General features: G+C 37.8%; 1 protein-coding gene across 1 annotated transcript; it reads right to left on the reverse strand.

Annotated features, from left to right (window-relative positions):
• Positions 1–427: 427 nt before the first annotated feature.
• LOC145092401 (zinc finger CCCH domain-containing protein 19-like) lies at positions 428–6,986 on the reverse strand. Its single transcript, XM_079030343.1, has 10 exons — positions 5,662–6,986; positions 5,513–5,592; positions 4,035–4,228; positions 3,077–3,935; positions 2,859–2,983; positions 2,722–2,781; positions 2,592–2,642; positions 2,432–2,502; positions 2,179–2,330; positions 428–2,088 (listed from the first exon to the last, which is right to left on the reverse strand). Exons 1-10 carry the CDS (start codon positions 6,762–6,764, stop codon positions 752–754), a joined length of 4,032 nt encoding a protein of 1,343 aa, XP_078886469.1. The 5' UTR covers positions 6,765–6,986; the 3' UTR covers positions 428–751.
• Positions 6,987–21,029: the final 14,043 nt, after the last annotated feature.

Raw genomic sequence — 21,029 nt, forward strand, 5'->3', positions numbered from 1 at the left:
CTTGGGATGGTGGTGCCCATCCAACAGTGTCTACAACACAGATCCAAACTGTGAGCAGAAGAACTGTAGAAGGTACAACAATTTCAACCCTTTTGTCAGAAAGTATGAATAATTGATGGAAATAAAATTACACCATGGCTATTCTTTCTTTATGAAACAAAAAAGGCCAGATGACTTAATTCCACCATTGATTTTTTTTTTTTTTTCCTCTCTTGTAAGTAAGAAACAAACAATTAATTCCAAACGGTTTAGTTAATGATTTTAAATCATTTACCCGTTAAATCTATCAGACTACCGAGTCAAATCAAATGAACTTAGTGTCTTCCACTTACATACGAGCTATTAAGATGTTACATAAACAATTTATACATATATAAAAAAAAACATTGCTTTTATATGAAACAAAAAAAAAAAAAAAGGGAAAACATCAATAAGTGTCACTGTGAATCATGGTGTCTATGGCATGAACCATGAAGCACGTTTATTCAGCATAAACAATAACGAAAAACCCGCAATGCTACAAGACAAGACAGACAAGTCTAGTCGGTTATGATATTATGTTAAATCTTAAAAGCACATAAAAAACCTACACTGCACACGTTTTCTATCTCTGACGAAAGAGATGCTAAATAAGTATATAATATAACCTAAAACGCAAACATCCATCTTTCATCTACCCACGACACACTACAAATGCTGTACAAAACAAATGTTACGATCACACCCCCTGGGGTTTTGAGGTTTGTCTCTTTTAGTGCCTTGTATAACCACCACCACCACCACCACCACCTCTATTCCTCTTTTGTCCTGAAAACCCACTTCTGTTGTAGTTTTGTTCATTTCTGTCCCACATGCCTCCTCGATTCCTAGGTGTAGGGGAACCCCAACCCTGGTTCGCCTGTGGACCCCACCCTATCTCACTGGCTCCACCAACCCATCCGCTGCTCATCATATTGGATGATGCTCCCTGGTTCACCTCACCAGCAACCCAATTAGGGTTTCCAATTCCATTCCCAGGAACCCACCCTTGTCCCGCTGCTGGTGTTGGTGTTGGTGGTAGTGGACCAACCCAACCACCACCACCACCACCTGCTTGCAGTTGCAAACCCCATGGGGAATTCACTGTTAATTGTGGACCTTGAACATTAGCTCCCCAATTCATGCTTTGATTTCCTGGAGGAGGTTGCCAACTTACATTTGGTGGTGGTTGTGGTGGTGGCGGCGGCGGCAGATTAACCGGAGGTGGCGGTGGCAGAAAGTTTCCGGCAGGATTCTGAACCATATTCGGTACACCACCACCACCACCCCACTGGGGGCTCGGTTGTGGGTTATGAGGTGCACCGCCACTCCAACCATATGGTCCACCAGAAAGACTTTGATCGGTGGTGGTAACCGGTTGAACAACTGGCGGTGGCGGCATATTGTTACCACCACCAAATGCCACCATCCGGGGACCACCTGCACTCGGTGTAGGTGACTGCAGCCCTTCGTTGCCACCATGATACGAAGAACTAACCATACTCTTACTTTGGTTTGGAGTAGGAGTAGGAGTAGGAGAGGGAAGGCTACCTAAACCAAAACCATCTCTCTCATCATGTTTCGGGCCCCACTTAACAGGGGGTGTAATTGTAATTTTAAATCGTCCCTCTAATACAACGGTTAAAAGAACACCATCATCTTCCTTCTCACTCTTTCTCCATATTTTCAAATCAACAGGAAAAAACTTATTATTGTTCCATTTACGCAGCTGTGCCATCGAAAACGGGCCTTGAATTTTCCCAGATGGATCCTTGTAATGCCACATTTTCTCTGTTTCATTTACTTCAGGGGTAGTTTCGGGAATAACCTCTTTTCTTGAACTTGAAGGTGAAGGTGAAGGTGAATCTTCGTTTTTCTTTTGCATGATTGGGTCCCGTCCTTGATCGTGTACATTTTCATTATGTGGTTCGGTTTTGTTTGAGAAACTCAAGTTGCGGGCAAATTCGTAATTTTTAGCAGGACCTCTTGTACTACTCCAAGGTTCTTTCGAGGGGTAGTCTCGTCTCCGGTTATTATTAAATCTGGGGCCCACAGAGCTTTTGTATGTATCTACATATAGCAATACAGAATCATAAACCAATCTTTTTACCAATATAGTTATAGTATACTGGTTGCTATTTACTTGTCTTTAAACTATACCTTGTTTCTTGTCATCTTCATCTGTGTCGTCTTCAGACACATGTTTTGGATCCATAGTAGGATCATCATGTATTACAGGTAAATCTTCTAGCCTACGAGCACGTTCTTCAGGTGTCTTCAAAATTTGTAGCTTCTCTACACATTCTCTGAGCGTGGATATATATAAGTCAAGGATCACACAAAAGTCAAAACTCTCCATTAAATTCATCATGACTAACATAAAAATGAAACAGTAAAAAAAAAAAAAGGATATTCTTTTTTACGCCCTAAATCACTTGCTCGATCACGAAGATGACTAAGGCGCAAAACCTCCAATTCAAGCCACTGAAACATTTATAAAGCATTAGATACAAAATATATTTAAAATAAAATACATAAATAAAGAAAAAGATGAATCGAATTACAGAACTTACATCATCAACTCTTGCAGCTTGAAGTTCCATGGCTTTATCCAGAATGTCTCCCTACAAGCAACCAAACATGTTAGAACAATGGAAAGAATTTTTTATTTTTTTTATATATAAAGAAAAAAGAAAAACATACCACTTTCAGCCTATTTATCAATCCACACTTTATACTTTGCCTTAGACGCTTGCATTCATCCTACCGTATCAAAACTAAACATATCAGCAACTCAAAAGATACCATTAATTCTACAAAAAAAAATTTAGCTTTATAACCTCTGTGAATTCTTGATTTGAAATGGTATCAATGGATACAGATTCCGTTTTGTCAAGATTCAATATTTCAAGCATGGAATCAGTCTTCTGTTTGCCAACTGAATATTCCTCCGTTTTTATAGTCCCTGTTTTCAATCATTGTAGATTAACCGAATAAATTATATACATAGCAGTATTAGAAATAAAAAATTTTAAAAAATAGTAAAGTGTTCAATCACCTGTAACTTGAACCAGTCTATATATGTCACTCTTATTATGAGCACCAGGAATCCTTATCCTAACAAAGGTCCCAAAAACTTTTTTATGAAATGTTTCATTATCTTTAAGTAAATCCTCCACCAACTTCCTTCTCATGTAAATTAAACTTATATTGTGTGTATCAATCGCAGCATAATCATCACGGTTTGACTGAGGTTCTCGGTCAACTTTCTTGCGAATTTTACGTTTTTTATTGTCTTTCCCACTTTTCACATTCTCATTACCTTCATCATCATTGTCCACCTGGACAACATCAGTGTCAACAGTGTCCCCTTGTAGTTGTACATCATCTATCTGAGAATCTTCTTTGATAAGAAAATGGGATTCTAGAAGCTTCAACATCTCAAAATGTCCAACACGTGGTTTTCCAAAAAGTCTTTCGAGTCTTGCATCACAAATTATATAACTTTTGCGACGCGAATCACGAAGTTTGTTTGTTTTAATGTACTCAAGCAAGAGAGCTTGGACATCAAACTGTGTTTGAAATGACGTGTCGTCACCTGTCATGTGGGCCACGAATTCTAGAAGCTCTTTTGATGCCCATTCTGTGTCTTTCAGATCTTCTTTGAGCTTTTTAGGCTTTCTTATTCGCTTCTTTTTTGTTTGTAGGGAAGGGGAAGGGGAAGGGTTTTCTGAGCCTGAACCACCTTCAGAGTGTACAGCTGGCGGGTCTTTCTTGCCAGCTGGATCGAATCCTTTCCAAGCATTCTTGGCCTCAAGAAGGTCGGGTAATGAAAGATTGAGTTTGGATTTCATGTCTATCCAATAATCTTTAAATAGATATTCCCAGCTGTTCTTGTCATCAAAATCTACATCCACCTGTTGAAACAGAGATTTTTAGTTATCAACTGATATTATAGACTAATAGTCTATAGATAGATGATTATATTAAGAGTAAAGAATAACTAATGATTATACCTGATTTTGATTTTCCTGAGAGTTTTTTTCGATTAGCATGATGGTTTTCATGCAAGTCTCACAAAAACCTTTCTTCTCTTTCTCTTTGAGACATAAAATAACATTGGTTTTGATACATGATTTGCACAAGGAAAAGGTGCATGTATAGCACATGTATTCAGCCTTCTTCTCACAGGTACTACACAGATGCCAACCTGAAACTCAAAATTTAAATTTAAATAAATAAATAAGTTGCTCCCATGGTAATTTAAGTAAAAGCACATTTAAATGCTATCTGAGAAACTCAAGTAGTTAATATGACACATAGGAAACCAAAACACATAGCTTTAATATGTGATTCATGAATGCATTGAGCAACTGCACATTAGAAGCAAATTTGGATCCATGCACAGTTTCAAAATGATTTCTTTATTTCACTTCCTTCTTTTTCGTTTTCATGATCTTTTCTTCATTTCTCAGTTGCCATGTTTATCTCTTTGTTGTTTAAGGTTAAGAAGAAAACTTTTTTCTTGAGATTATTCTCATGAGAAAACAAATATTGCAAAAGGTGTAGTAGATTGGTTATTTAAAATGCTTTTGCAGTAATTGCTTGAAACAAGTATGTATGTGTGCCCTCACAACAACTTAATCATACTACATTTAAGTCCTTGCATTTGTTTACAACAAGGACTTAATTATACATTTGAATGTGGTTACATCAAAAAAGAACACGCATAACATAATGCCAATGGATTTTTCCTATTTTGATCAACTTCAAAAAAACGAAGAATTAATCGTTCTTGGATGGTGTCCAGATATTGGAAAACAATAGTCTTTCCTTTGACAACTTCGCTAGACAAAAAAAGGCTTTGCTTTCTTGAACAGATTAATTAAGAATTCATGGAGTCACACATTGACACTAATCCTACTGGAAAAAAGCCATCAACTTTAGCAGTGAAGCATTCATGGTATCTGTGTTGTGGCAGGTTCTCTGATGAATCTCCCTTTTAACTGAATCTCTGATACAAGCCAACTGCTGCAAGATTAGCTCTCATATATCATGTAACACCATTAACCATTTACAACAGAAAAAAAAAATAACTTTGGTTGTTCTAAATGAACACCTTAAATCCCCAAACCACACTATATAACTACCCCAGGTATGATTTCATTCATTCAATCGTCATAAACATATATTTCATTCATTCGTTTTTCATATACACATTCTAAGAAAAAATTCCTCTTTGGTTGGTGTTTGTTTGAAGAATGTCAGCTCAAGAGAACCCAGAAGGAGCAAGTTTTACTTTTACACCAAAAATGGAATGTAATTGAATTCCTAAGGAACCCAGCAAACCAAACGCCCCCTTTACCTTGTTTTCAGAAACTATTTTATGAGAAGCGTCAATTTTGGTCCTTGTTTTGATAATATAAATGGTAAATATATCACATGAAGTGAAAAGCAACAATTATTTAAATGTATGAGAGGATAGAGAACATACCACAATTCCATCGACCCTTAGTTTGGAAGAAAGAAGCTTCTCGGTTAACACAAGAAGGGTGATAAGCTTTAGGGCAAGTCCTGTAAATATGGAACAATGGAATTTAGAACACTGTAAATCCAGATTGATCATCTATCAAGAACACTCACCTCATATCGCATAGCACAAGGTCTCCGCCATCAAAGCAAATGAAGCAAACATCTTCGTCAATTATTATCTTCTTACGCCCAACTGTAGACTTGTGGGTAGCTTTTGAGTTCTTCCCTCCTCTTTTCCGTTTCCTTCTGCCACGCTTAACAACCGACTCTGTCAATTCCGTTTCCATCTCCTCCGATGGGACTTTCTCTTCATCAGCCATGGTTGCTTCTTCATCGGTCTCCAATTCTGTATCTAATGATCTCTCCTCATCTGCCAGCGTTGGTTCTTCATCCTCGTTTTCTGCAGCACCGGCAGCGTTCTCGTCGTCTGTCGTGTTTCCTTCCTCAAGACCTTCCTCTTCATCTGCAACAACTTCTGCATCCGCTTCTTGGACATCAACCTGACTCTCTGTGATTGCTTCATCTCCTAGAACAATTTCGTCACCATCACTCTTAACATCCGCCATCACTTCCTCTCTTTCATCAATTTCAGCAACTGGCACCAGCGGAACATCCACTCCTCCGCCCTCTTTCATCGTCTCGCCAGCTTCCTCCATTTTATCGTCACTTCCGTCTTTATCATTCTCAATCACGAACGGACCATTTGTATTGGTAACCTCCTCGCTGTTATTGGCATTTTCTTCGACTGCATCTAAACCATTATCTCGCACAATTACAGCTGCCTCACACTCTCCAACGTCAACTTTGGTCGAATTTGTTAACTCGCTACCACCACTCTCCGTAGCAGCAACATCAGAGGTAGAAATTCCATCATTTGCAGCACCCTCGGCTCCGTTCTCGTCTTTCAACAAACTCGTAGGCTCGACCACCACCGAGTTCCAACATCCACCCGTTTGCTCTGAGTTCTCGTCAACAATAACCACCTTCTCCTCCGCTGTTTCCCCCACTGCAACCGCGTCAAAAGGATTTGGATCGTCCAATTTAGGGGATAAAACAGACGATTTTTCTCCTTGCTCTTCTTGAGTGTTCGATTCTGGTACCTTTATTTCTAATTCTGTATCATTCATGCTATTATTTTCTAACAAACTTTCATTTGATACGGTTGTTGTCGATTCTTGAAGGTGCTTTGAGTTGTTTTCTTCTTCGACCTCCATGGCGAAATCTCTTCAAAACCCTAACCCTAATTTCCCCTATCCCTATGATTAGACATGTGTCGGATGTTACGAAGCTCCGCAAAGTGAGAGAAGCGTGGAAATATAGAGAGAAGGCGATATCAATGGGGTACTGTGTGTATCTGTGTGTGAGAGAGAGCGAGATGAGACAGAGTAGGAGAGAGTTCTTCGCCTCGAATTTGGTATTTTCAAGCCAAAATAAAACCGGACGAACGAATAAATAAATACACGATTGAGTTACTAACTAGTCCCTTGACAATACTTTATATTTCACTTCCTGCCCTTATTAGAGTACGGTAAATTCTTGGTCGTTAAATGACCTTTTATTGTCTTGCATAGTTCTCATTTCTCAAGGTTATTTCTCCTTTTTTTTTTTCTAAATCATAGGGTTGTGCATGGGTCGGTTTTGGACCCAAACCCAACCCAATCTATAAATGGTCGGTTTCTGGTTTTCAGAACCCAATAGGTTCGGTTTTTCGGGTTCTGAGGTCGGTTTGGGTGGTTTTTCGGTTTCTTGGGTTCAACCCATATATTCACGGGTTTTGGGTTTTAACCCATTTTCCATAAATGAAGCAACAAGTTAAATACTTCAAAAAACATGAGTCTTACAACAAACAGTCTATTACAAGTTACAACCAAAACCTGAAATAGTCTATTAAAACCAAAAAACAAGCAAGTATGGGTCGGTTTCTCGGGTTGGATGGGTCGGTTTCTTGGGGCGGTTTGTCGGTTTTAAGTATGGTTCGGTTTCTCGGGTTTGATGGGTCGGTTTGTGGGTAAAAACCGAAATCGAACCCGATTTTTCGGTTTTTAAAAAATTCAAACTCTAACCGTCGGTTTTTTCGGTTTCGGTTTTAGTCGGTTTCTCGATTTCTTAGTTTGGGATTGCTCACCCCTACTAAATCATATATTTTGTATGTGAAAAGTAGGACCGAGTGTGGTGTGCTTTTTTTTGGCCAAAATCAAATCATCAACCATAAAGTTGGTTTTTTAAGGTATAAAAAAGTGTTAGGAAATAGTTCGGTTTTTACGGGTTTCGATATGGGTTGATTTCTTGTGGTTTTTGTTTATTTCTAAAACTATATTCATAATATAGTGTTATTTGATTTTGTGGTCGATTTTAGAAACCGCAAACCATTAGGAGCTAGTTATTAGATTATAACTTACGATCTTTATTTATTTATTTATATTGTATCATTTATAGTAATGACTCACGAATTATAGTCATAAGTCATTTCTAAATGACATATACATAAACACAAATTTGTCTACATGCTACATTTTGAAGATGTATGTAACGACCCAATTTTCACGTCCAAAAATTTCGTTTTTAAAACATTACTTAGAAAACATTAATAATTAAAACATTGTTTAATTAAACCATTTCACATCGAAAACCAAATTTGAAATCCACAACATTTGAACAACCAAAATATCAAAGTATCAATCCCAGAATAAACTCATAACTACGGAAACAAGAGTGTGTGTGTGATATGCCGCTACCGCGCTGGCTCCTTCCCCTTTGAAGCAGAGGTACCTGAAAACCAAAACTGAAAACCGTAAACACGAAGCTTAGTGAGTTCCCCCACTGTACCACATACCATATAATCACATAACATACATATATTGTCAGGCATATCTGGGTGCCCGACCTACCCCTTCGGTCCTCTCGATCGGACGTTGCCTAGCATACCTGGGTCCTGGCCTCCCCTTCGGTCCTCTCGACCGGATACTGCCTAGCATATCTGGGTGCTGGCCTCCCCTTCGATCCTCTCGACCGGATACTGCCTAGCATATTTGGGTGTTGGCCTCCCCTTCGGTCCTCTCGACCGGATACTGGGGAACTATTTCTCCCCTCTACTACTACCACATAACATGTATCACAATATCAGAATCTATCTAACATGGATGAGTATGACTACCCCTTCGGCCCTACCGACCGGATATCTCGGGGACTATCTCCCCCTACTGTCACTAGCACATAGCATCATATCATACTAGCACATAAACATAACACATGTAGTAGTAATCCCTATATGAATATCACAGAGACAATCATCTACACACAACTCCTACTGGTGGGCCGGCATTATGGCCGTAGACCCACCGCTACTGGAAGGTAACTCACCTCGAAGTAGCTGCTGATCTGATCGGGAACTGACTGTCTACCGTTGCTGCTGCTGCTTCGGAAATCCTCCGGCTGTAATTCCCACAACATACTCAATCAAACACTACTAACTGTCCTTTGGGTAAAATGACCATTTTACCCCTAATCATGCCCTAAGTCAAAGTCAGAGTCAACTTTCAGTTGACCCGACTCACCAAGTTGGCTCGCCAACTCGCTGAGTCCCTGTCCAATCGACTGACCTGGATCCCGTCTCTACTCGTCGAGTTAGGCGTTGACTCGACGAGTTCTCCTTCCAAACTGATGTTCAAGTCTTTCATCCTACTCGACGAGTTGTATGAACAACTTGCCGAGTTCATCTTCATCCGATGAACACTTATGCTGAGACTCGCCGAGTTGTATGAACAACTCGCCGAGTCTGTTCTTGATCTAAGAAGATTGCCTTGAACTCGCCGAGTCAGGGCAATGACTCGCCGAGTTCCTTCATGGATGAGTCCGGCTTCCAACTCACTAAGTCACACCCCGTGACTCACTACTCTACTCGACACAACGAAAAGGGGACAAACTCGGAGACTCGCGAGCAGACTCGCCGAGTCAGATGAACGACTCGTCGAGTCCCTACCATGCAGTCTCTATATGGTCGATTTTGCTTGAATCCAGCTTATGCTATCCATAGATCTGGGTTCCTAGAGCATGAATAACACGTAAAGTTTCCAACTTTACGTGTAGATACTCACTAATGAGGGTCTTAGGGCTCAAAATGCACCAAAAAGGGTAGATCTAGGGTGTACATGCAACATGGGTCCATAAAGGCAGTAGATCCAAGCTCCTGGAGCTCGATCTCACCTAGATCTATAAGTTACCCAACTTTTTACGAGTCCACAAGCATACATAAGCTTGGAAATGGATCAAAAAGGGCTTTAATGGGGCCACAAGTATGAAAACATGGGGGAAACAAGCCATACCTTAGTAAACACTCTGAGATTGCTCAAAGGTGCTTGACCTCCTCCTCTTCTTCTTGATCTCCTCTCCTTCTCACTCCAAAGCTTCAAAAGAACACACCAAAGGCTTCAATTCCACAAGAAACAAGGCTTGAACGAGGTATAGGGCTCTGAGGGTGAATGGGGGATGGCTTGGGGCGGAAATGAGTGCTTAAATAGGGTGCAAACCCCTGAAACTTAGGGTTTCATCCAACATCGGTGACTCGCCGAGTCCAGGATATGGACTCGCCGAGTCGCCTACTTAAACGTGTCCCGGGTCCCTTCTCTACTCGGCGAGTCGGACCTATGACTCGCTGAGTCCAAGGCTAAAAGTGGAAAACACTCAAATAAGATTAACGTACCAGGAACTAGGTGCTACAATGTAAAAGTAATAAGTTACTAACATTCTATATGAGAGACTAGTTGATAAGCCCTCTTGAATATATTAAGAAAAGATGTTCAAATTACATAAAGTTAACCGATTAAAAAATGATGTTTGGTAAAAATAGTTGATAAGTTAGTTGGGATACGTAAAAGAGAAAATGACACTGTAGCTATATAATGTTTTCAGAATTAGTCTAATCAGCCTTTAAACTTATTTTTTGGCTTTGTAGGGGCATAAAGTGACAATTTTCGGGTTTAAATACTCATTTTGGGAATTCTGAAGGGGTAACTCGGTTATCCTTTGTCACGTAGACAATTCTCTTAACCCACTTCCCTGAACGATTTCTCTTTTAATGCCTCCATTTGATTCAAAGCAACCCCAAAAAAGCATTGTTCCCTTCTCACCCACCAACCTAAGCTTCAAAATTGTCGCCTTCAAACACCCATACGACTCCCAATACCACCCCCATCTGATGGGTTTCGAGCCTAGTCAAGACCAAATTATGACAACATAAGCAATAACTTTTCTAATTTGTAGGCTCGAAACAAACAATATCTAACTCAAACAAATCTATGCAACTCTGATAAACATAAAAATGAGTAATCATACCTTCGTCTTCTTCTTGGACTTCTTTGGTCTAGCCTGTTGATCGAACTTGAGAACCCAACATAGAGTTCATCTATTGTGAGCGTACCCAAAACACAAAAACTTCATTAATCTGAAACTCCTCAAACACCAACAGCAGAAAAGACTCAAATAAACGAATTGTTTTCGTTGTTATGATTTAAATGTATTGATGTTAATAAAACACAAAGTGGTATCAGAGCCTATAGGTTTTAGTTATTTGCAGTTATGCAATACTTTGTAAAACAGAAAAAACGAATTATGGATTTGCGACTTCGCGGCACGAGTCCAGGTTGTTCGCGACGCGGTCGGTTGACGAGAGTATGACAGTTAACCTAAGGAGCCATGTCACCCTAGTGCACGATGCGCATGCCTAGGGTGCACGACGCGCATATGATTTTCTCGCCTATAAATAATGTGCTCTGTATATGCTCCATCCTCCACACCCCTACATTGCTTTTCTCTCGAGTATTCCTTACTTTTAACCCATTTTCCTTAGATTTATGTACTACGACAAAGCCTTGTGACACCCTTGAGTACTCATATGAGTAGTATTCTTCTAGTACGAGATTCCGACTCAATATTATGTCCGCTTAGAATTAATTTGGTGACTTAAAGAGATTAATTAAATAAGAGGGATAAACTGTCAACTGTTTGATAGTTACACTTTAGACTGTAAATCCTTATTGGATGAATGATGGACGGATTCTAGGGCTAGGGATAGCCTCAAATCGTCAAATGCTTATCTAAGGAAAGGATTTGGATTGCTTTAAGGAAAGATTATCCAACTAGGGTTTAAGGTGAAACCCTTAAGGAGTCTACAAGTATAAATAGACCCCATGGCCAAGGGAAATTGGCATCTCATCTTAAGTAGAGAACCCCTGGCCGATTTCCTCCTAGCCTCTCTCTCAAATCATCTTCTTTGCTATTTGGTGTTTGTAAGCCATTAGAGGAGTGACAATTGTGACTCTAGAGCTCCAATACAACAAGATCAAACAAGAGATTCAAAGGTAAACTTCTAGATCTGATTTTATATTGTTCTTATACCTAATTAGTCACTATAAGTATTGGATTCAAAGCATGTTTAATTAGAAAGCCTAGATCCAAGCATTAGGGTTTTGCATGCGCACATAGGAAAGTTCTTATGGCTAAAACCCATCAAAATCTCCCCCACTTATTTTAGACTTCGTCCCCGAAGTCTACCGCTTGATCCTGAAACAGCTCGGGGTAATGCTCCATCATTTCTTCTTCCGGCTCCCAAGTCCATTCCGAACCCTTGCGGTGCTGCTATTGCACCTTTACTAGCTCCACCCTCGTGTTCATCAAATCCTTCGATTTCTTGTTGAGGATTGCGACTGGGCGCTCAATGTAATTCAGGCTGTCATCAACCTGTATATCCTCTAACGACACTACTGCTGAATCGTCCACTAGGCACTTTCGCAGCTGAGAAACATGGAAAGTGTTGTGGATCTGGCTGAGCTCGACTGGCAGATCCAGCCTATACGCCACCTTGCCCACCCGGGCTACAACTCTGAACGGTCTGATGAATCTCGAGCCCAACTTGCGTCGCTTCCTGAATCGAATGACGCCTTTCCAAAGCGACACCTTCAGGAGAACCATATCCCCGACTTGGAACTCCAAGTCGGATCGACACTTGTCGGCGTACCTTTTCTGCCAACTCTGCGCAGTCTAAAGCCTGCTCCGAACCTGCCGAATCCTCTCGGTAGTCTGGACTGTTGGATTAGGTGTCTAAGCCCATAACTATAATTGGTATGTACTTGAATTGATAGCAACACAGTCCTTTTGGGTTGCCCTCAAACCTAGCAACCGGACAAGGAAATTATGAAATGAGAGATATTAATTTATTATAAGATTAATGAATTAATATAAATGAATTTATTAATATGTTAAAAGATTAATATATTAATAAGAAATCATTTTGTTTAATTAATTGTTAGCCAGAAATTAATCAGAATTAATTTTGGGGTTAAAAGAATTAATTATAAAGTGCAGGGACTAGTTTGCAATTATCTAATAGTTGAGTGGAAGGCTCCAGAACCTCCTTGGAAGGAGGTGGATGAAATCTATAGGGGAAACCCTAAGGATTTCGTCCAAGGGGGCTTGGATAAGGCCTTTGGCTTTGCTTAGGCCCTAAGCAAGGAGCATTAGGGTTTTTCCTAAACCCTAGATCCCTCAACTATATAAGGAGCCTCCTGGTTCACTTTTTGGTCACTCTTTCTTTGGAAGAAACCCTTAGGGCCGAAAATTGCATACTCCCTCTCTCTCCTTCTACTTTCCTTCTTGCTAGTTTGGGTGTGATTCCATTAGAGGCATTACACTTGTGGTGCTAAGCTTCCAAGAAGATCAAGATCAAGATCAAGAGAATTATCAATTGTTTACTATAACAATTGAAAAGTATGTAATTACTAAACCCTAGTTTGTTAATTTTGATATTAGCCTCTCTCCTCTAGGGTTCTTGTTTTGCAATTCAAAGTTGTATGTTCAATAGATAAAACATAGATCCAAAGTAGGTTGCATGTGAACTTAGGAATTGTTTTTCTAGTTTATTTGTTTTACCTAAAACCCATCAGTGGTATCAGAGCCATTGTTGTTTTCAATTGAATTGCTATAATAGTTGAATTGCAAATTAGGGTTTATAGCCATTAAACCCTAAAGGCCAAAATTTTCGATTTTAGGGTTTTGGTGCAAAGGGTTTTCGAAAACCCTAGCCTCCATGAACCCTAGTCGAAATTAGGGTTAGGGTTTCCAAAACCCTAGCCTCCTCCCCTTGTAATTTCGAAATATGCTCCCCCTTTTTAGGTTTCTTTGTTTTGGATAATAGTTGCCTTATTGGATAATTGAGATAAATAAGGAAATTATCCTATCCCCATATTTTTGAAATCTAGAAGGGATATGGATTAGGATTAAATTAAGTGTTTGATTTAATTAGATAATCCTTACTAGATTTAATTAATTAATTAAAAGTTAATTAATAGACAAATATTAAATCTAGTTATTTGGTTGAGAAAATTAAGGAAATTATCCTATCCCCATATTTTTGAAATCTAGAAGGGATATGGATTAGGATTAAGTTAATTGTTTAATTTAATTAGATAATCCTTAAAAGATTTAATAAATTAATTAAAAGTTAATTAATAGATAAATATTAAATCTAATTAATTGGTTTACTTAAATTTAAAATTTAATAGTTTAAATTTCGAAAAATTTATATAAACCCTTGGAGTTTTAAAATGTTTTAAAACACACCTTATATGTATATTATAATTAAAAGTTAAATATTATATATGTATAAGAATATGGTCAGTCTTACCGTTAGTAGGCCTCATTCACGAAGCTGGTCTTATTGGATAATTGAGATAAATAAGGAAATTATCCTATCCCCATATTTTTGAAATCTAGAAGGGATATGGATTAGGATTAAATTAAGTGTTTGATTTAATTAGATAATCCTTACTAGATTTAATTAATTAATTAAAAGTTAATTAATAGACAAATATTAAATCTAGTTATTTGGTTGAGAAAATTAAGGAAATTATCCTATCCCCATATTTTTGAAATCTAGAAGGGATATGGATTAGGATTAAGTTAATTGTTTAATTTAATTAGATAATCCTTAAAAGATTTAATAAATTAATTAAAAGTTAATTAATAGATAAATATTAAATCTAATTAATTGGTTTACTTAAATTTAAAATTTAATAGTTTAAATTTCGAAAAATTTATATAAACCCTTGGAGTTTTAAAATGTTTTAAAACACACCTTATATGTATATTATAATTAAAAGTTAAATATTATATATGTATAAGAATATGGTCAGTCTTACCGTTAGTAGGCCTCATTCACGAAGCTGGTCTATAAGGGGTGTTTAAGGAAATTGCCTATAAAATGACGATTGAATGGGTATCCACTCTTACCCACCGCACTCTTGACTAGTGGAGGGTCGTTAGCCGAACGGGTAGGATAGGACAGAAACCTTCCATTATAAGTATAATGAAGTACAAAGTAACTAAATGCTTTTTCAAATTCCCAAATCATAGTTACTTTAGGAAAAATGTGAAATTGTATGCTAATCCATAGAATTACACTTCGTACCCCTGTCAAACGTTAGTGGAGCGTGTGTGGTTAACCGGCACACTAATTTGGGGATGACATTGGTAGCGAAGGGTGACTCCATGTTTGTCATAGATCAATGGAGCGTGTGTGGCTAACCGGCACATTGATTAGGTGATTGTAGCATTGGGTGCACCACGTGATTCGTATGGTTATTCACACCTTATTTGTGATCCTCGGCATCCCAGTCACAAATAGTAGGGCATAATCGATATTAAACATGCCATTGAAAAGTTCAATGAATCTCAAAAGATCTAGGAGTTTCAATTCATTTAAAACTTAAACTTCCTTTTCGTTTTTCATGGTGGAAATTGGTAAATCATCATTTACCTACCTTCAAATATTTTGCAGCTAGATTACGGCATCCCTTTTCTAGGTTGTAGAATATTGTGTTGGATCCTAGCCTTGATAACTCATTTGGGTGTTTTATTAAGGACTCAATCAACTTAACTTGAATTTCTCCCGTTTTGTAGATGTCTGACTCTAACCGTGGTATTCCCGAATCCCAAGGAAAAAGTGTTCCTAATGAAAGTGAAAGCTTGATTCAAAGTGAGAGATCAATGTGGACTAGCTTGATTTCACTTCCTCCTCTTCCTCCCGTTGTTCTCCCTAACCCAAATGATCGAAGATTTGAAAAGTTCAAGATCGCCGAATCCCTATTGGCAATGGAACATCAAGATGGTAAACCCGTGTGTGCTCACATCCTAGGGATGAAATCGCACATTGATAGGTTGATTATGTTGGGTGCGTCTATCTCAAATAAGTTGGCTGTGGACTGGATTCTTCAGTCACTCCCTGAATCATATGATGAGTTCGTAAGAGAGTATCATATGATGAAGCATGACGCAACCCTCATTGACTTGACTTACATGCTTATTGCTGTTGAATCAGAAATGATTTGGCGAAGCAATGGAGCATATTTGTCTGATAATTCAACCAACCATGCTTCCGTGGACAATCTAGGAGAATCCACATGTTCCTGCTGCCAAGGAAAGGGGAAATGGATACGAAGCTGCCCGAAGGACCTGAAGAGTCTAAGAGATGGGAGAGTCGATAAGTATGGCTCTACTTCAGGTATAAAATCCACTATCTAACTCCATCAAGTTCCTATTCATTGATTCTTAATACATAATGTGATAAGATTACATTTGAATGTTTTGCAGGATCAGAGAAAAGAGAGGAAGCTTGATGGAAAAGCAAGATGAGTCTGATCACGAAGAAATGGATCACCGTCGCATGGATTCGAAGATCAGATTTTGAGCTTAGAAAGTTATGATAGATTTGTTAGGAGCATATGATTGCATAGTTTTTCATTTGAATTTTTCATTGTAAGGACATGTTTTCCGCTGCTTTTATGAATAAAATAAAATTTTTTGGTTTGAATAATTTTATATATCCTTGCAATGCAGTTGTTATGAAAAATTGATATATTGTTATCAATAATGGATTTGATTCTTAATTATGTCATTTGTGGAAATGTCGAGAATTTGCCAAATGAGGAAAGATTCTCATCGCCCAAGCTTCAATTGGACAGAAACTTGGAGTCATGCAACTTGATTGCGTGATAAATGAGAAACTTCATATTTGGAAATTAGACTAATTCTTTGACAAAGTGTCAAGAGAAGGACTAGGAGATCAAGTACACTAGGTTGTACATTGATCAAGTTCACCACGAGAGTGATAAAGATATTCGTCATGATTTACTAAAGTTTAGTGAATATGGTTATGCTTATAAGATTAAATATAATTCTGAGTTGATTGAAAGAATTTCAATCAATGGCAGAACGAATAAGAAGAATCAAGTAGGCAGAAAGATAAAAGTATCTCTATTCTAAGAAGAAGGGAGAGTAACTTTTATTGTGTTTTATGATAAGTCTTAATGATTAGGAACCATATCTCAATTGATCCTCTAAGTAAGTCTTAGTACATTTGCATGTCTAAGAAGAGGAATCGAGAATTGTGGAAATGGTTAAAATCAAGAAGTCAATCATACTTCGTTCCAACATCAAGTCTTAGAGTTATACTCCAAGATTGTGAATTGAGTGACAAGTCTCAAGAAGGTTTATAACACTCATCAAATGTGGAATTTGGAAAAGTTTTCTTATTCTTGCACATTTAAAATTTGTAAGTTGTGATGTCTTGGATAAGACAAAGACCAACTAGGACAAATTTCGTGAAGTGTTTTGTCTTGATAAGAACCACACTAACTCTTGAATATTTGTTTTGTCGAGGAAAGGTTCCTGACAAGAAAATCATATATGTCAAGAGGTCAGTGGGAGTTTTAATGATCTTGAAAAGGTTTCAAGAACAAATCAAGAATAAACCTTATCGATCATCACTAGCACACGACTTGAGGTTTATAGCCTATCGTGGATGACATACTCCTTTTCTATGCCATTCCAATTGAATTAATTATGCAAGTGAGTTCTATGAGTTCTCATGTGAATGCATAAAGACATAGCACCTTGATCAATGGAAAGTGCATTGATAAGTAAGGATGAGTTGATAAACCACTTGGAAGACATGGTGGGCACTCGTGTTACCATGAGGCAAGAAATCGAGATTGAGAAAGTTCAGTCCATATGAGTTTGGATTTGTCACAAACTTTGGTTTTGACAAATTCACATGGATAGGAACTTATACACCACAAAATCTAAGTGTCATAAGATTACCTCCTTCATGAAAATGATTGTGAGGAAATGCTTTCACTAAGAGAGATTTTAAGAAGATAGCAATTGTGGAAATTGTATTCTCAAATTCGATTATGGTTACGGCATCCCTTTCCATAGTTCGAATTATGAGATTTGACAATTAGTCTGAACATTTGGGACTTAGTGACATAAGTTCTGAATTTGTCTAGACACACATATGAGCTTTCTAAGGCAAAGGTGTATGATTTTAAGAAGCTTTGATAAAGGCTTATCAAAGCATTAGGTATTAGAAATATGAACTTAAGGAATTCAATAAGCATTGTTCTCTGGAAGTTTAATTGTTTTCTGAGTACATGTCAAAGCTAGTGGGATCATAAGTGTTATGCTGGTAAGAAAATAATCATCATGTTAGTGGGAGCATGATTATTATGGTAAAGTATTGCGAGTTAGCAATATTAATTATAGAAAACAAAGATTCACTTTGCAAAGTTGTAATGTTTGAAAAGTTGTTTTGCTATAATTAAGGGAGAGAATATTATACTTCATTTCAAAATTCTAAAGCTTAGATTGAGAAATGTTAATAAATTTAGTCAAGGATATATAGTGCATTCTCAAATTCGATTATGATCACGGCATCCCTCTTCATAGATCGAAATGTGGGAATAGGACACATAAAATATTATGGCAGAAGGATGATAAAGTATCACTTTTTTATGTGAGACATTATGCATCATGCTTCGGGTATAGGATCGATTGCATATGCTGTAATATTTTACCATTCTAAAATTTTCCAAATGCCTAGAGCATTAAGAGGGAAAAAGGAAATAGAATCGGTTTTGACTAAAAATAATTAAACAACTATCAAAGGAAAATCTGAGGTTCACTGAGGATTTGTCGCTTGTGAGTAGTTAGAAGTATAGTACTGAATGGGCTATATTGACATTATTATGAATAGATAAGATTCTATTAAGAATAAGCTGTCATATGGCAAATATGGAAATGTCTCCATATTGGGAGTTGGATGTTGAGAGTCTGTGTCTAGATTAGAAACTTTTATGCAAGAAGGATGTTCAAAGGAATGTACTTTGAATGTGAGACTTCACGTCTATGGAATTATCTTGTAACAATTTCCGATAGAGTACTTTGTAATTTCATTGGCCAAGTCTTGGTGACTTTTGTGCTATGACTTTGCGAAAGGATCGTTGCATAAAATGTTAGAATCTAGCATATTCTAGTAGTTGCAAGAACCTTGTGTTCTAACACTAGTAATAGGGATTGGAAATTGTGAAATAAGCATCATTGGAAAGGTTTTTCAATTGATTTATTTCACAAAGTATGGACCATAGGAAACCAAAGTGTGCATGCTTGGAGCATGGGACAATTGTGGTTATAATTCAAGTAATAAGTTGTTTTTCTGAAACTATAAGCAATGAATAATGAGTGATCAATATGGTGTTTAAACAAAAGTGTTTTTATTTACGCTCAAAAGCTTTGGGGCCATATAGGATTAATATTATTATTGCGTTTCACTTTGCATGTTTTGACTTCCCGAATAATAAGATTATTCAAACTCCACAGTCGCTCGTACTTTTGGAAGTAAGTAGTGAATCAAGATTGTCATGAACTGGGTTGTAGATTGTCTAAGGATAGACATGGCAATAGATTTGCTGCAACGTTCACGAGTACTCAGAAATTGAGATTTGAGTATTGGATAAACCCTTGCTCAGAGTATTACTTCATGGAATTCATCACGAGTAATACGGAGACGATAATATCTTATAATCTTGAAACAAAGATATATGAGTTGTGATTTGCAAGTCGGCTATGCATTGGTGATACGAAAACGCATCAGTAACTTGGTGTTATAAAACGTATTATCATGTATGGTTTGATAAGTAAAAGATACAAGCATATGAGTCAATGTTTATTCGTTCCTTTTGCCCTAACGGGAAAAGCGATATCTGTGGGCCCCTCGATGATTTGGTGTTGACTTGTGTGCTGGGCCCAGCCAGGACTAAATTGATGTGTTCAATTAGAAGTCCTACATCATCACAAATCAGAAATCGGGAAACATAGATTCTGGACAAAGAGATTGATTGTATTCCATGTCTTATGTCTGGGGATATCTTGCAGAACGAAGGATTATATGATCACTTATCTTAGGACTCGTAACTGACTGGGTCAGAGTTCGGCAGCAGCTTTTTGGAAGCTACAATTTGCTGGTCAAATTTAGAAGGCATACTAGCAATTATAGTTACAGACTTATCCAAGTGGGAGACTGTTGGATTAGGTGTCTAAGCCCATAACTATAATTGGTATGTACTTGAATTGATAGCAACACAGTCCTTTTGGGTTGCCCTCAAACCTAGCAACCGGACAAGGAAATTATGAAAGGAGAGATATTAATTTATTATAAGATTAATAAATTAATATAAATGAATTTATTAATATGTTAAAAGATTAATATATTAATAAGAAATCATTTTGTTTAATTAATTATTAGCCAGAAATTAATCAGAATTAATTTTGGGGTTAAAAGAATTAATTATAAAGTGCAGGGACTAGTTTGCAATTATCTAATAGTTGAGTGGAAGGCTCCAGAACCTCCTTGGAAGGAGGTGGACGAAATCTATAGGGGAAACCCTAAGGATTTCGTCCAAGGGGGCTTGGATAAGGCCTTTGGCTTTGCTTAGGCCCTAAGCAAGGAGCATTAGGGTTTTTCCTAAACCCTAGATCCCTCAACTATATAAGGAGCCTCCTGGTTCACTTTTTGGTCACTCTTTCTTTGGAAGAAACCCTTAGGGCCGAAAATTGCATACTCCCTCTCTCTCCTTCTACTTTCATTCTTGCTAGTTTGGGTGTGATTCCATTAGAGGCATTACACTTGTGGTGCTAAGCTTCCAAGAAGATCAAGATCAAGATCAAGGGAATTATCAATTGTTTACTATAACAATTGAAAGGTATGTAATTACTAAACCCTAGTTTGTTAATTTTGATATTAGCCTCTCTCCTCTAGGGTTCTTGTTTTGCAATTCAAAGTTGTATGTTCAATAGATAAAACATAGATCCAAAGTAGGTTGCATGTGAACTTAGGAATTGTTTTTCTAGTTTATTTGTTTTACCTAAAACCCATCATGGAGTACTACTTCGGTGCTCCCCATGACCCTCTGACCAACTTCACCCCAGCATATCGGGGTCCTGCACCTCCGACCGTACAACAACTCGAATGGAGGACGGTCAATACTCGCGTGGTAGTTGTTGTTGTATGAGAACTCAGCCAAGGGAAGATAGGTATCCAAGCTACCACCAAAATCTAGCACGCATGCCCGCAACATATCCTCCAAAGTCTG

This window comes from Lactuca serriola, chromosome 3, assembly GCF_051521515.1.
Source record: "Lactuca serriola cultivar US96UC23 chromosome 3, Lser_US96UC23_V15, whole genome shotgun sequence".
In the NCBI taxonomy this organism is placed as follows: Eukaryota; Viridiplantae; Streptophyta; class Magnoliopsida; order Asterales; family Asteraceae; genus Lactuca; species Lactuca serriola.